This window comes from Myxocyprinus asiaticus, chromosome 46 (assembly GCF_019703515.2).
Source record: "Myxocyprinus asiaticus isolate MX2 ecotype Aquarium Trade chromosome 46, UBuf_Myxa_2, whole genome shotgun sequence".
Lineage (NCBI taxonomy): Eukaryota > Metazoa > Chordata > Actinopteri > Cypriniformes > Catostomidae > Myxocyprinus > Myxocyprinus asiaticus.
The window spans coordinates 17,794,994-17,811,146 of NC_059389.1; the positions used below are offsets into that span (position 1 = coordinate 17,794,994).

Consider the following 16,153-nt stretch of genomic DNA (forward strand, 5'->3'; position numbering starts at 1 on the left):
GACCTAACTTTTCTAAAAGCAGATGAGGAAGAACTTTGCCCATGACCTTTAAGTCTTGGTTGACGACCTTCTGACAATGACTAAACCTTACTGAAGACGTATGAATGAAACCACCAGGCAAAAGACCAAACAAAGGAAATGATAGAGGTTTTGGGGTGAACTTTCTGCTAAACTCCTCCAAAACTCACATTCTGTGTGATTTACATATAGTGCTTAAAATCAGACACATTATTGTTTTTATAATTGCCACTAACCTGATAGGATTCTGTAGAGAATTACAACTTGATTAAAATTGAAAAAAAAAGAAAAACAAAAGAAAAGAAAAGTCGCGATTCATTCACAAGAAAGCACTTCCCTTTTTAATGAAAGAGCTCACTTGACATCAGGTCACAGCAGTTCATAACATGATTTAACTGCGGCAAGAGGAATTTAAAGATTTTATTGTTATGAAACACAGCCATTCTTTTAAATGGGAGTATTTTACCTGTTTCTTATCAATATTTGCAAAGCTCAGACACATACTATAAAATAAACATGCTGTCCTTTTAAACCTGATGATTAAAATGGTTAAACTTTAAATCAAGTTATTAAAATACTGTTGATAGTGTCTGTTTGTGCACTCACTGAGCGCTTTATTAGGAACACTATGGTCCTAATAAAGTGCCCGACTTGGCCTTCTGCTGTTGTAGCCCATCCGCCTTGAGGTTTGAAATGTTGTGCATTCTGAGATGCTATTCTGCTCACTACAATTGTACAGAGTGGTTATCTGAGTTACCGTAGGCTTTCTGGCCATTCTCCGTTGACCTCTCTCATCAACAAGGTGTTTCCATCTGCAGAACTGCCGCTCACTGGATGTTTTTTGGTTTTTGGTACCATTCTGAGTAAACTCTAGAGACTGTTGTGCATGAAAATCCCAGGAGATCAGCAGTTACAGAAATACTCAAACCAGCCCATCTGGCACCAACAATCATGCCACGGTCGAAATCACAGAGATCAAATTTTTTCCCCATTCTGTTGGTTGATGTGAACAGTAACTAAAGCTCCTGACCTGTATCTGCATGATTTTATGCATTGCACTGCTGCCAAATGATTGGCTGATTAGGTAATTGCATGAATAAGTGGGTGTACAGGAGTTCCTAATAAAGCGCTCAGTGAGTGCATTTACACCATTACAGAATTAACTGATGGACATTTTATTTTATTTTTCAGCGGATATATCAGAAGCATATGGATTCAGATCACAGAAGAAGCTCTCAGAGAATATAGACTGGTCATACGCGGGTGAGTATTCGAACAATACTTTGTTGTGCTTTATACTAAAGTGGCATTATTATTGTAAAAGTGGTGCTCACCATTATCTCTGTTTGGTGATTCTACCAGGGCTCAGATTGTATTAAGGGCCAGTTAGAATTTACAAAGATGAACAATTGAAACTGAAGCACTGGAGGCATCGTCCTCCATGCCAGCTCAGGTTTAGGGATGATCTTGTCTAAGCATACAGAGCTTTACGCCACAGATTAAACTCATCCTTATGCCCTAAATGGGCTTTCAGGGTTAACATGGCTTAAATTATGGGTCCTGTCTGATCTCGCCCAGACAGTGGGTGTGTTTGGGTTTTTCCTTTTTTTTCTTTTAATTTGTTTAGTTGCCTTTGGAACATCAAATACATCCTCTCTCTTCCACTGTCTCTCTGAATTTGATAGTAAGCCAGATTTGAAATTCTGTTTTACACTCTGGATATTTTGATTCTGTTCTTTGTGATTTGCAAATCTTTTTTTTTGTTTTTTTTTGGCTTTCTGCACACATCTGTTATGTTCACATCTTTTCTTCGGTCCGTGGCTCAGAGTTTGAAAGCAATGTTTAGTCCAGCCATGACTTTCTGTTGAGTTAAGACAATGAGTAATGACAAACAACTGTCCCTCCTTCACTGTTTAACTTTGTTATTCTTTTTCTAAAATTGTTTTCTTATTGTTCTTAATAGTTCTCTCATTTTTGGTTTAGTTTATCTCTCTCTCCCTTTTTTTCTCCTTGGCCTCGTTGGCTCTCTTGTCTTTGACCTGTCACAACAAACCAGATCTGGGTGTCATTGGAGGTAGGCACAACAAAGGGGGCATTATAGCATCCAGGCTGCATGCAGACAGGACATTGTTCATCAGCATTACCCAGAATGCCATGGCCCCTCCTCCTTATTGACCTCTTTTTCATATTGCTCATAATGTCTAAATGTTACTGCTACAAGAATAATCAATCTCTGGGAGCTAATTGTGACATACTAAACTGGCAAAGAAGGCAGAGCAGAGCTAGCCTGGAGAAGTGTGGATAATTGCCATGTACTTTGTGTGCTTTAGTGGCTGATATAGGTTGTTTTGTCATTCAACCAAATTTGGTAATAGACTATTACCCCCAAACCTAAAATAGTTATTAATCATTACTAACCCTAAAGCACTGTCAATCCCGTAACAGTAAGTTTGGAATTTATACATTTATAATGTGATTAGGTATAACTTAGTAAATTCTGGTACTATTATTCAGCTTCATTACACATTGTAAACAGTTACATATTATAATAATAAATAAATAAATAATAATAATAACAAAAAACTTACCTGTAGCATTTTTCTTTTTTTTTTTTTTTATTATATTTTTATTATCTTCCCTAAGGTCTACTGATAATGTTAGTAAATGTTTGTTTTGTTTTTTTTGCATTTTGTTTTTATATATGATAATTTTCCACCCTGTCTCTGGCCCTCTGTCTGAAACACTTGGTTTTGGCCTAAGCACCTCCTTAAAATTCAATGATTGGCTTCACTGTTATGATTGGCTAACATCATGCAGCCCCTTGAATATAGCCATATTTGAAACTCAATCAAAAGAGGATGAACAAGCTCCACAACAATATAAAACTAAATTTCAGGGTTCACACACAGCTCATTGCATCTGAATATATTAAACAGTTCACTTACTGTAAGCACAACAGCTCCATAAACTATCAAACAATCATTACATTTGAAATATTAATGAATTAAACTGTTTACTTACAGTTTTGTGATCGGGTCCGAGTGTTTTTAACTGCCCCATCCTTCAATAACAGTTCCTTTGCAAAGCTTGAATCAGATTATGACTTGTTCACAAGCAAACCATGCAGATATGAGTCGAAAAACACACATCCAGTGCACTGAAGTGCATCAAAACGGTCAAAGACATCCATCTAGTGCTTGTTTACATATACCAACAATTAACACACTAGGCCAGTCTGTCCTGCATATCACTGAAATAAGTGTCTTTTAATTCTTCACCAGTCTCTGTCAGCACTAGACTATGCAAACAGCAAACACAAATGTGTCTGCGGGCTGCGGGCTGCGGGCGGTGTTTTAGAAAGAGGGGGCCGTGTCTTATTCAGTGGCTCCATGTCGTGGAAGTTTCAGAACGACTAAAATCACTTGCAGCACCTTTAAAAGGCTCTTGGCTGTCCTTGTATGACATCTCATGCATTAGCATTTTTGACCATCATTACACAGAACAATTCACAACATCCACTGTAATGCTCTATCTGTATTTGCCGAATTATAAAATATTCCATGAGCTTGTTGACAAGTGAGCGTGAGCCAAATGATTCAGCAGCGCAAGCGCAAGCTTTATGAGTCATTCAGAGTGAATCGCGAACCGATTCAGACAGCTTTCCTATAACGTGTGACCAATTCATTGTAAAGAACCAACTCAAATGAGCAATTAATTTGTGATCGGACATCTTTTGTTCTGATTCAAAACTGGCATTAGTAAACACCGGGTACAAGACATGATGTAGCAGTGTAGCTTTTGACAATGCTATGCCGCTACCTAGTCAAAAATGTAGCGTCGTTAATGAAAAGTTACTTGATTTAAAAACTAGCGAAACTACCATCTTGCTACTCAGAAATTTAGTTAAGCTAATAGCTACTGCCCATCACTGACTGCATCTCTCTTAACAGCTGGAAGTCATTACGGATATGTATTGGTTTGTGTATATATGGGTAACTGGTTTTACTGTTTGTGTGTCTGAAACACCTTTTCCATGTTTTATTACTGTGTGTGATCATAATAATCATAACATGCTTTGTTGTTTTATGTTTTTATAATCATGTTTTGATTAAAAAGAGTGATTAAAGTGTATGTTAAAAAGAGCTGAAGAAAATGTGAGTGGTGCTCATCTCTACAGGAGTCACTGCCATGATACTAGGTTATTGTGGGTGGTTGCCAAGGAATCATTTATTGTGATTGTTATTTTTATTATTAATAAATCTAACTATTTATTGAACGTAGGTGCATGTTTTCATATGGCTGTTAAGCATTAAGCCACATTAAGCCTAATAACACATTTTATTGCTTTATCCATTTATTGTGTTTGACTATGTTGTACTGTATTTAACTCAACTGCACTGTATTTTACTGTATTGTATATATTGTACACTGTATTGTGTGTTTATGGCTCTGCTGGGGGTGGAATACAGCTATAGACATACTAATAGCTGTGACCTAGAACTGCTGGTGACCTGGTTCATCTGCTTTATTTTTGAGCTTTAGGGACCTCCATAGCAAGGGCTTGGATTAACCCACAAGTAAACTACTGTTTGCATATCTATTGATCCACCTGTGTTGCTGTGAGTGTGTTTTGTGTGTGTGTGTTCGTAGTACTGAAGCCTCAGTTAGGATTGCAGAAGATCATCCTTTAATGTTTGTATAATGAGTTTAAGAGGTTTACATGCCCAATAAAAGTCTATTCTCCACAGGAACTCTGAACCAAAACAACTGGGCCAAAAAATACCCATCATGCAACAATGCCAAACAGTCACCAATAAACATCGAGGAGAGCCTGACACAGGTCAAAGTTCAGTTCCAGAAGCTGAGATTAGAGGGCTGGGCGGAAAAGACGTCAGACTCCACTACAGTCAAGAATGATGGCAAAACTGGTGAGAACAGCTTACTTTTTAACAAAATGTATTGCACAAGGTCTTACTGTCTTTCTTTGGACATTTTGTCATGGAGTTTCGTGAATCTTGCATTCATATCCACTTTGCAATTTTAAGGCCTGTTCACACCAATTCAAGACTAGTGCAACTAAATGACCAAACTTTAAATACAAAACAAATTGCACTAAAACTATTGAACAAGTGCCAGATTTCATCATTATCTAAAACATTTTTTGGATACCTGAATGAATTGTAATGATCATCACAGTATGATATCAGTTTGAAAGGGTAGAAATGCATAGTTTGCATTAGGATGCAATTTTAAAATCTAGTTGTGCATGTTTTTGTGCCAAAAGAAAATTCAAACTTGATGTGCATACATATAACCCTTCATTTTTGTAATTTGTTGTTTGTCTCCAGTGGCCATTGACGTGGGAGGAGAGTTCTACGTGATGGGAGGGGGGCTTAGGTCTAAGTTTAAGGTGGGACGCATCACTTTCCACTGGGGCCTGTGCAACGCCTCCTCTGATGGCTCCGAACACAGCATCAATGGAGAGAAATTCCCCTTAGAGGTAAGACGTTGTTGTCAGAACAATCAGTATGTTCTGTTCTCAGGCCTTATTACATGGCTCTCTAGTATACTTCATTCTGATTGCTTAACCGCAGCATTCTGTGATCAAATAGTCTAGTATAATGATCGCTAAACATAAAACATAAAACACAAACAAAACAAGACCAATAACTCACCAAAAGAAACAACTACAACAAACAATGCTCGACAAAGACAGGGATAACATGAGGGCTATAAATACACAGTAACTAATGAGAGAACAAGACCCAGCTGGAGAATAATCAGGAAGGGAAACAAAAAAAAAAAAAAGACAAAACAAGAACCAAGAATATACTAAATACTAAAAGTCACAACCTCTGAGCGACCTCCACTGGCCGCTAGGGAAAGGTTCCATGCATTACAGAGCCCAACCCCCCATCCCCTCTATTAAAAAGCGGCTCCTGATGCCCAAATGGGAGAAAAATGAATGAGCTGGGGCTGGCAAAGGGCAGGAGACCACGGGGGAGCAGGCAGCAGCACTGAAGATCAAGGGGGATCTAGAGGAGCTGGCAGGCGACCAGGATATCAAGTGAGTGCCGGTAGGTGACCAGGAGACCATAGTGGAGCCGGCAGGAGACCAATGTGGAGCCGGTGTGCAAACAGGAGACCAGGGCGGTGTTGGCAGATCAGCTGGAAACCACGGGGGGCCAGCGGACTGCCGAAAGACCACAGGAGATTTGTTAGACGACCAGGAGACCAAGGTGGCACAGACAGACCTGGAGACCACAGTAGCGCCGCCGGATGTCCAGGAGACTATGGGGCATTGGGTGGATGACCTGGAGACCACAGGGGATCCAGTGGACAAGCTGGAGACCAGGGTGGAGACCAGAAGACCAAGGTGGTTCTGACAGACATGGATTCTCAGGTGGTGGCCATGGACCAGGAGACTCTGGCGAGGGCAAGGTACCAGGGGACTCTGGTGAAAGAGAGTCCAAGTCAGCAGAGGTTTCAGGTGAGGTCAAGGCAGCTGGGGATTCAGTAGCAGGGCGCAGAGAGGCCTCTGACGTGGGGACCTCCGAGACCACCGGAGCAGGGAGCAGTGGGAGTTGTGGGGCCTCCGACGTGGGGACATCTGGGACTAGCAGTTCCGGGAGGGGCATCTTAGGGGCGGCGACTAGGGAGAGTGGAGAAGGCATGCCCGCCATCCCGATGTACAGCAAAGCCATCATTATCACAAAATTAATGCCTTCAAGGTGACACAAGAAGCTCTTCACTTTGTTTCAGGCTCTTGAACACACTGTCAGGGTTTATTTTCCAATAATAACCAGCTGTACATTATCAATAACTTTATGTTGACTTCATGTTGATTACATATTTTTTGTTTATGGTATAGATGCAGATATATTGTTATGAGGCAGATATTTTCAGTGACATCAATGAGGCTCTCAGAGAAGGAGGAAAGATCACCGCATTGGCCATGTTGTTTGAGGTAGGTGTGAGTGACAGCCACTGAAAAAACGATCTTTGTGCTGGAGAGCTCATTTCAATAGGTCATCTAGCTATGTCTTTGTTTACAGCGTGGTCACATTGCAATCTTGCTGTTTTCTCCCTTTCATACTTGTTCTCTTTAGTATTGAATAGCCTCACCCCGTCAAATTTGGGTTTAGAAGTACTGTAAGTTTGGAGCACCAGAAATTGTTAACCTTGTGTTAATTGTTATGTAAACATTTAGCTTTATTATAAGCTAAAATGCTAGTTCTAGCCCTTTTCAATGCACCTGTTACCGGACATGATTGTATCTTTTTATATCAGGAAAATCTATGTTAGATAATATATTTTTTTTATCTAGTAAGACCTTTAATATTAGGGCAAAGATGCACTGCAAAAATCTTATTCTTGTTGATAATTATTGTATTGTTTAACTGTAAAAATATTCAGCAATCCTTAAAAAAAGAAACATTTACTTTATCTTGTTTTAGAGGCAAAACTTCAAGATATTTAGGCTTTTAATTATTTATTTGTTTATTTTATTATTTTTATCCCCTTTTCTCCCCAATTTGGCATGCCCAATTCCCACTGCTTACTAGGTCCTAGTGGTGGCGTGGTTACTCACCTCAGTCCGGGTGGAGGATGACAAGTCTCAGTTGCCTCCACTTCTGAGACAGTCAGTCTTATCACGTGGCTCGCTGTGCATGACACCGCGGAGACCCTCCGTGATCCATGCACAACTCACCACACGCCCCATTGAGAGCGAGAACCACTAATTGCGACCATGAGGAGGTTACCCCATGTGACTCTACCCTCCCTAGCAACCGGCCCAATTTGGTTGCTTAGGAGACCTGGCTGGAGTCACTCAGCACACCCTGGATTCGAACTCGTGACTCCAGGGGTGGTAGTCAGCGTCAATACTTGCTGAGCTACCCAGGCCTGATATTTAGGCTTTTTTTAGAGAATGTATTTTTAATATACTGTAAGTGTATTCTGCCTTACTGTACTGGCAGATTTTTTTCACTTGTTATTAACTTATTTATAGTCAAAATAAGTGCAACAACTTTTAAAACTTTTTTTTTTTTTTGTGTTGGTGATTTATAAATATAACTGGTCTGATCTGTTACAAAACATATTTATGGTGTTTGCAATGCCAAAATTGCCAGATTAAGAACATTAAGTGCCTTTTTTAGTTCACTCAGAAACAGACAAATAGCGAGCAAAACACACACTTAAAACCATTTCAATTCTCATAATCTGATCCATTAAGGTTTTTACTTTTTACTTTACATTCAAGCAACATTATGTCAAAATGATAGAAGCTTATCCTACTTAAATGCATGTGACATTAAATAAACAAGAATTAGGTCAGAAGTAATCCAAAAGTAAAAACATCAGATTAGATTACTTTAAAATGTAATTCAAAGGATTATGTTACTGACTGCAATTTAAATCATGTAATTTGTAATCAGTACTAGATTACAATTCAGAAGTAATCTACCCAGCACTGCTCATAGTCTTGTAAGTGTATTTTAAATGCAAAACTGTCCAGCAAACAGTGGGATTACAGGGCAGTTAGACATGGATTAGGGGTCAAAGGTTTACAAACCTTACAGTGACATATTGTTTTAGAATATTTATGAAACAGTATAGCATATTTAGTTATAGTGTCATGAAAATCAAGGATCATGCAGCAACTGCTGAATATTTTCCTGATTTTTTACTTTTCTCTTCACAGACACGCATTGAAGATAATGAAAACTATTTGGCCATCATTGACGCAGTCAACAGTGTCAGCCGTTATGGTATGGACAATTTTTATATCTTTATTTAAAAGGGCCATATTCTACATTTTTGTAGCATTTTTTGTCTGCTATAATGTTTTTCAAAGTTTCAGCCCTAACTTAGTTTTACATGATAATGTATGTAAATGACTTTTGTTATGATTGATTAACATCTTGTGTTATGACTGACATTTAAAAACGTCCCCACTAAGAGTTCACTTATAATTTTAGTGAAGGTTTTTACACAATATCTTCATAATATAGTATTAAATGATCTTTTTCCACCCTGTCTCTGGCCTCCCACCATGTCCCTATAATGTGAAGAACGCAAACTACTGCAGTTGTTCCGACTGAAATACCAATAAAAAACTGAACAAAGTATATTAATACTTATATTAATAGTTAAGCAATACTTATATTATCAGACATACAAGATTTGGCAATACAATCATACTATTTAAAGCTGAGAACAGTGAAAATAGTCCAGACTTACACAAGCTGCGAATGTGATGGGTTAATAAATCTGTATCCAGCTGCAATGGATGGTCCGCCTGGATGTTTGCCTCTATAGTGTGGCTGCTTCAATACGTATCCCATGTAATGGATAATACGGGACAGTTGAGACAGCTGGCAACCTTACTAGCGTATACTTCACCATTGTCTTTCGTTGCATTCCGTGCTACACATTATTTTTACATAAAGAAATAATTCTCACGTCAATATTTTGTGAGCAAATATGTATTTCTTTGGTAAGTAACCATGTAATAAGCATGATCCGCTCCGCATTGGAGTCCTGATCATTGATTATTTTGCGACAAATTAATATATGTTGAAATTAGTATTACATTTGTTACTCACCAGCATTACTGTCGCATCGATGTAATTGGCACTGCTCCATCTTTCTCTAAGTTTCTTTGCAAATCTTGAATCATTATAGTTCTCAATAGAATTCAATTCTTAGAGAAATGTGTCGAACAAATACTCCCACATTGATGCATTCAGGAACTTCGTTTAAATAAATTTAAGCCACTTATTCCTAAGGTTGGGATCCTTCAGAAGGCTATGCAGAAATGCAGTATTTCCACAACCAGTAACACAACAACGTCTGGGGACCTTACTCTACATCTTAATCTTTTTGTTGGTAAAAAGCAAACTACAGTAACATTAGTACCACTTTCAGAGTTGGAGTACCTCAGCTGCTCTCTCTATCAGTTCAATGTGATGATTATGTATGTTATGAAGGTGGGGATATTCAAACGAACACCCCATTCCTACACCACTATGGGGCTGATTTCAAATCGAGTCATTTTTGCATGGTGGATAGAATAAATGCTCTTTTTGGACTGGAGAGGATGTTTTGAGTTCTGAAGCTTATAGTATTTTTTTTTTATAGTACAATGACCTCTTATATGTAAAAATATCAAGGAAAATTTGATTACTCATGACATGACCCCTTTAAAAGTTTAGACAAAAGATGTAAACATCGCAAGTGCAAATGCTGTCGATTGAGCTTAACTAGTATTGAACCCGGAATATTCCTTTAAAACGTCAAACTCTTAATTCAAACGAGCAAGGAAAATCCTGTTTGCCATGTGGCCCCTTTAAGCTCTCCCATTACCAAAGGCTCTTAAAATTTCAACTTTCTCAGAAGTTTCTATAGTCTCTGTTTTACTGTCTCATCCTGAGACATTTCATATACATTTTAATTTGGTCAGGAAAGAGCGGCCCCATCTCTCCATTCACCCTTCAGGGTCTCCTCCCCAACTCCACAGAGAAGTACTTCATCTACAACGGCTCTCTCACCACCCCTCCCTGCTCTGAGACTGTGGAGTGGATCGTCTTCAAGAACACAGTCGCCATCTCAAATGTTCAGGTCAGTTCATTTGGCATTGATTGTAAAGCGCCTAATAACAGATTTTAAAGTCAAATTTACATACTTTCTTAATACATTTCCTGGTCTTATTGTGAACGATTTATCAATGCACGTTATTCCAAACAAAAAACAAACATTGTCTTTGAAATCTTTCATCAAAATATAATAACTTGCTCCGCTAAGGCTTTGACACAGCGGACGACACAAGCAAAAGACTCGTCATCAATGCATCACAGTCTTGAGACCTGTAATTAGACTGCATGTGCTGACAGATTGACAGGTGAGATCAAAATAAGCAAAAAGTCTGCTGACAACAAGTGCCTTATATACACAAACAAAATTCACCCATAAATAATGAAAATGACCTTGTTTTGTCTGGTCCAAGTTCAATAAATAATTCAGAACCTTTTCTGTGTTGCATTTTTGTACTGTCTATTTTAAGCAACGAGCAAGAGTGCTTTCGTACAAAATGTTCACTATAACAACACAGTTGCGAGAGTGCTATTGCTTTTAAGCAAGTGTTTTATAAACAAGTAACTTACATTTTAGACACAATATAGCCAGCTATTTCATTTATTTTTGCTCCGCCAATAAAAATAGTTCCATAAGAAGCCATAGCAGGACAAACAATATGCTGCCTGTCCAAGCAGACTGTTGTATAATTGTAAATATTGGCAATATGCGAACTTGTTGTATTAGAAGACTAATAAGGAATTCAGCTGTTTTCTTACCTGAAAAGCAACAGCAACCCTGAGGCCTTTTTCACATTGACTGATCTTACAACAGTAGCGTCTATTTGTTGTTCGGCTTCTGTTCCGTAACACTGACTCTATGTGACACACACACACACACTCAGGAACTGAAAACAATTAGCTAGAAATGACATACACATGCCCAAACATGAAGGTAGAAACATCAATTAGCATTCTAAATTAGCAAAGTGTTATTTTAGTTTGTCGATATACCCGTATTATTTCCTGTGCCTTATGTAATACCCTTACATTTGATTTGACATTTTGCTTTCAGAGCACTCTATTAAATCTTATCCAATAATAATTATGCTGAGATTTTGAGGAAAAAATACTTAAGTTCACACAAAACAGGAAGCCTCTACCCTCCAAATGAGAAATCCAACAACAATTTATCACGATGCCACACATTTAAAAGCAAGCTGTGATTAACCAGAATTAGAGAGCGCGAGCGTAGGGTTACACGTCACAAAAGACTATAAATGCTTAAATACTCCCTTTGTAGTGTATGTCATTTAGTCTGGGGCAATTGCCCTCAAGTGACTAGCAAGTCGATACAAGCTCAAGGTGAAACATACGGTGAAAGCAGGAGCTTTACCGTAAATGTCACAAACCCACACCTGATGTCACAATGGGACTGACATTGTCTCACACACATTAAAGATCAGCTTTGATGTTTGAACACAATGGGGAACATCTCACTGCTAGGCTATTCTGTATGTTTGGATTTAAAGTGAAATAAAAACTGGTTGTAAAGTTACATAAAAACTTTAAGTGATTCAGTAGTAGTAATACATAAAAGTCAGAAGCTAAAAATGTAATACTACAGTATAAGGTTTTAAAAGGGATGATAGCAGTTTATCATATCCTGTAAGTGATCATAAATGTAATAACACTTGCCCTTATTGTATAGATCACTAGGTATAATAAGGTTCTGTTTTTTTAACATTAGTAAAGGCATTAGGGATCATGAACTAACAATGAACAGCATTTATTAATCTTGGTTAAAAATGTATTTATGAAAATACAATTGTTCATTGTAAGTTAATGTTTGTTCATGATGCATAAACTAATGTTAATATACAGTTTTTGATTTTAAAACTGTACTAGGATATGCGAAAGTTAACATTAAAGGAATATTCCGGGTTCAATAAAAGACAGCATCTGTAGCATAATATTGATTGCCACCAAAAAAAAATTTGACTTTGAAAACTATTTAAACAACTTTACAGCTAAAATAAATAATACACAAGTTTTAACAGAAGAATTAATGTAAGTGCTTTTATAAAATTATAAGCTTCACATTTCTGCCTTTAAACCCTCCTAAAATTGGCCTCATTCATTTCCATTATAAGTGCCTCACTGTAACCTCCATTGTTTTCTTTTTTCTTCTTTTTTAAAGAAAAAGGACAATATAAAATTCATTTTTGTGGTAATCAACATTATGCCACAAAAGTCTGTTGATTGAGCATAACTTGTACTGAACCCGGAACATTCTAGTAACCAAGATTAATAAGTGATGTAAAAATTATGTTCATTATTAGTTCATGTAAACTAATGGAGTTAACTAAGGTTAACAAATACAGCGTCATGGTTAATTGTGTAACCTCTGTTCCCTGATGGAGGGAACGAGATGTTGTGTCGATGTAGTGACACTAGGGGTCACTCTTGGGAGCCCGAGACACCTCTGGTCTTTGATAAAAGGCCAATGAAAATTGGCGAGTGGTGTTTGCATGCCACTTCTCCGGACATACGGGTATGAAAGGAGCTGGTATGCAGCCACTCATTCAGGTTTTATGCTGAGGAGCCGATATAAGGTCCGGCCATTTCAGCGGGTAGTTCAGCGTTGTGGCAGGAGGGACACAACGTTTCGTTCCCTCCATCAGGGAACGGAGGTTACACAAGTAACCATGACATTCCCTATCTGTCACTCACTCGACGTTGTGTTGATATAGTGACACTAGGGGTCCCTATACGTAACGCCACAATTGGCTGAACTGTGCTACGTGAACTGGCGGTGTGTGGTGGGCAGACTACTGTGTGCCTCATATCCAGCACACCAGGTCATCACGTAACCTCCCCCAACATAGTTATGAGTGTCGAACGGCCCTTTTTGGGGACAAGTCGACTACCCAAAAGATAGAGACAGGCTTAACACAGTCGTGGCCTCTTTTCCCCTTCTTTTTTTCCACTCCCTAAAAAAGAAGGGGGATTATCCGACTGGGCCGCCAGGTCTAGTCGGGGGGTGTCCCTCCCAAGGGGAAGACACCGCGGAGACCACACCTCGCCCAAAGGGGGGGGGGGGTATTTATGTGGAAAAATATGTCACATGGTCTTTCCAACCATGTGGAGAGTCTTCAAGGTAGATCCTGACCAATGGGGGAGTAACTACAAACATGGAGACTGGGGCAGAGGGGCTCTGCCCAAGGAAGACGCAGTTTGCCAACAGGGAAACGAATTAGCAGAAGATATATATATTAGCGGAAGATATATATCGCATGGGATTAGTCTTACAGGGAACCGCCACATGTGGAGCACCTACCCCAGAACAGGACTCTTAGTTCGCACGTGTACTGGGCCGGCAGCGAGTCTCTCCAAAAACTCGACTGCCACAGGGCTCGGAGGAAGTCAACCAGGGAACAAAGTTTGTGAACACTACTGGGAATTATTGGCGCACGTCTTCAGCTCCAAGGGAGGTGGAAGGTGCTATGTGCAAGCAATACACCTGGCCAGCTATCCCAGGCTTATCTGCTTGTGTTGCGTGCCACTACCTGGGACGAAACCGGTTCCACCCAGAGGTTGTAGAACCTTGCACAGGTGTTGGGTGTTGCCCAGCCCACTGCTCTGCAAATGTCTGTTAGAGAGGCACCCCTAGCCAGGGCCCAGGGAGCCGCTACACCCCTGGTAGAGTGGGCTTGTAGCCCTACCGGGGGCAGCATGACCTGGGCGACATATGCCATAGTTATGGCGTCAATGAGCCAGTGGGCGATCCTCTACTTGGAGACAGCGCTTCCTTTCCGATGTGCACCAAAGGAGGCAAAGAGCTGCTCAGAGATTCTAAAGCTCTGCGTGCAATCCATATAGATGCGTAAAGCGTGCACCGGACACAGCAACGACAGGGCTGGGTCTCCCTCCTCCTGGGGCAGTGCTTGCAGGTTCACCACCTGGTCACTAAAAGGGGTGGTGGGAACCTTGGGCACATAGCCCGGTCGGGGTCTCAGGATCACGTGAGAGTATCCCGGACGGAACTCCAGGCACGTTTCACTGATAGAGAACGCTTGTAGGTCACCAACCCTCTTGATGGAAGTGAGCGCAGTCAGGAGGGCAGTCTTCAAGGAGAGTGCCTTAAGCTTGGTTGACTTCAAAGGCTCAAAGGGGGCTCTCTGTAGACCCTGAAGAACTACAGAGAGGTCCCATGAGGGAACGAGGCACGGTCTGGAGGGATTCAGCCCCCTGGCGCCTCTTAGGAACCTGATGATCAGGTCGTGCTTCCCTAAGGACTTACCGTCGTGGTGTGCTGCTATGGCGGCAACGTACACCTTCAAGGTGGAAGAGGACAACCTCACTTCCAACCTCTCCTGCAGGAAGGAAAGCACTGATCCGACTGCGCATCTCAGGGGGTCTTCCCGATAGGAAGAACACCACTTAGCGAACAGACGCCACTTAAAGGCATACAGGCGCCTCGTAGAGGGGGCCCTAGCCTGAGTGATCGTGTCTACCACCGCTTAGGTCTTCCACGTCCCGTCCAAGGGCTAGACATGGAGATTCCAGAGGTCTGGGCGCAGGTGCCAGATGCTGCCCCGTCCCTGAGAAAGAAGATCCTTCCTCAGGGGAATTCGCCAGGGGGGGCCGTCGCGAGGAGTGTGAGGTCCGAGAACCACGTCTGGGCGGGCCAGTAGGGTGCTACCAGGACGACCTGCTCCTCGTCCTCCCTGACCTTGCACAGGGTCTGTGCAAGTTGGCTCACTGGGAGAAAACGCATATTTGCGCATGCCAGGGGGCCAGCTGTGTGCCAGCGCGTTTATGCTGAGGGGGTCTCGGTCAGGGCGTACCAGAGCGGGCAGTGGGAGGACTCTTGGGAGGCGAACAGGTGCACCTGTGCCTGTCGAATCGACTCCAAGTCAGCTGGACCACCTGAGGGTGGAGTCTCCATTCTCCCCTGAGGGTAACCTGTCATGACAGTGCGTCCGCTGTAGTGTTGAGGTTGCCCAGGATGTGAGTGGCTTGCAGCGACTTGAAGTGCTGCTGACTCCAGAGGAGGAGATGGCGGGCGAGTTGTGACATGCGCGAGCACAGACCGCCTTGGCGGTTGACATATGCTACCGTTGTCATGCTGTCTGAACTAACACGTGCTTGCCCTGGATCAACGGCCAAAACCTCCACAGGGCGAGCAGAATTGCCAACAACTTGAGGCAGTTGATGTGCCAATGCAGTCGTGGACCCGTCCAGAGGCCGGCGGCTGCGTGCCCATTGCAAACAGCACCCCAGCCCGTTTTGGAGGCATCTTTCATGACTACGACACGCCTGGAGACCAGTTCTAAAGGAACACCTGCTCGTAGAAACGAGAGGTCGGTCCAAGGGTTGAAAAGATGGTGACAGACCGGCGTGATGGCCACGCGATGTGTCCCATGGCGCCATGCCCATCTCGGGACTCGAGTCTGGAGCCAATGCTGAAGCAGCCTCATGTGCATCAACCCGAGCGGGGTGGCCACCGCCGAGGACGCCGTATGCCCCAGGAGCCTCTGAAAAAGTTTCAGTGGAAC

General features: G+C 41.3%; 1 protein-coding gene across 4 annotated transcripts in view; it reads left to right on the plus strand.

The window, feature by feature from the left end:
* Nucleotides 1-16,153, plus strand: part of LOC127435753 (receptor-type tyrosine-protein phosphatase zeta-like) — a 107,704-nt gene that overhangs the window by 53,127 nt on the left and 38,424 nt on the right. For 2 of the 4 annotated variants that reach the window (XM_051689417.1, XM_051689419.1), the window contains exons 2-8: nt 1,210-1,281; nt 2,075-2,092; nt 4,767-4,946; nt 5,367-5,518; nt 6,890-6,985; nt 8,723-8,789; nt 10,484-10,641. In XM_051689417.1, the coding sequence (XP_051545377.1) occupies nt 1,210-1,281; nt 2,075-2,092; nt 4,767-4,946; nt 5,367-5,518; nt 6,890-6,985; nt 8,723-8,789; nt 10,484-10,641 (743 nt within the window). The remainder of the gene's footprint in view (nt 1-1,209; nt 1,282-2,074; nt 2,093-4,766; nt 4,947-5,366; nt 5,519-6,889; nt 6,986-8,722; nt 8,790-10,483; nt 10,642-16,153) is intronic. The other 2 variants (XM_051689418.1, XM_051689420.1) reach the window with 1 other exon arrangement.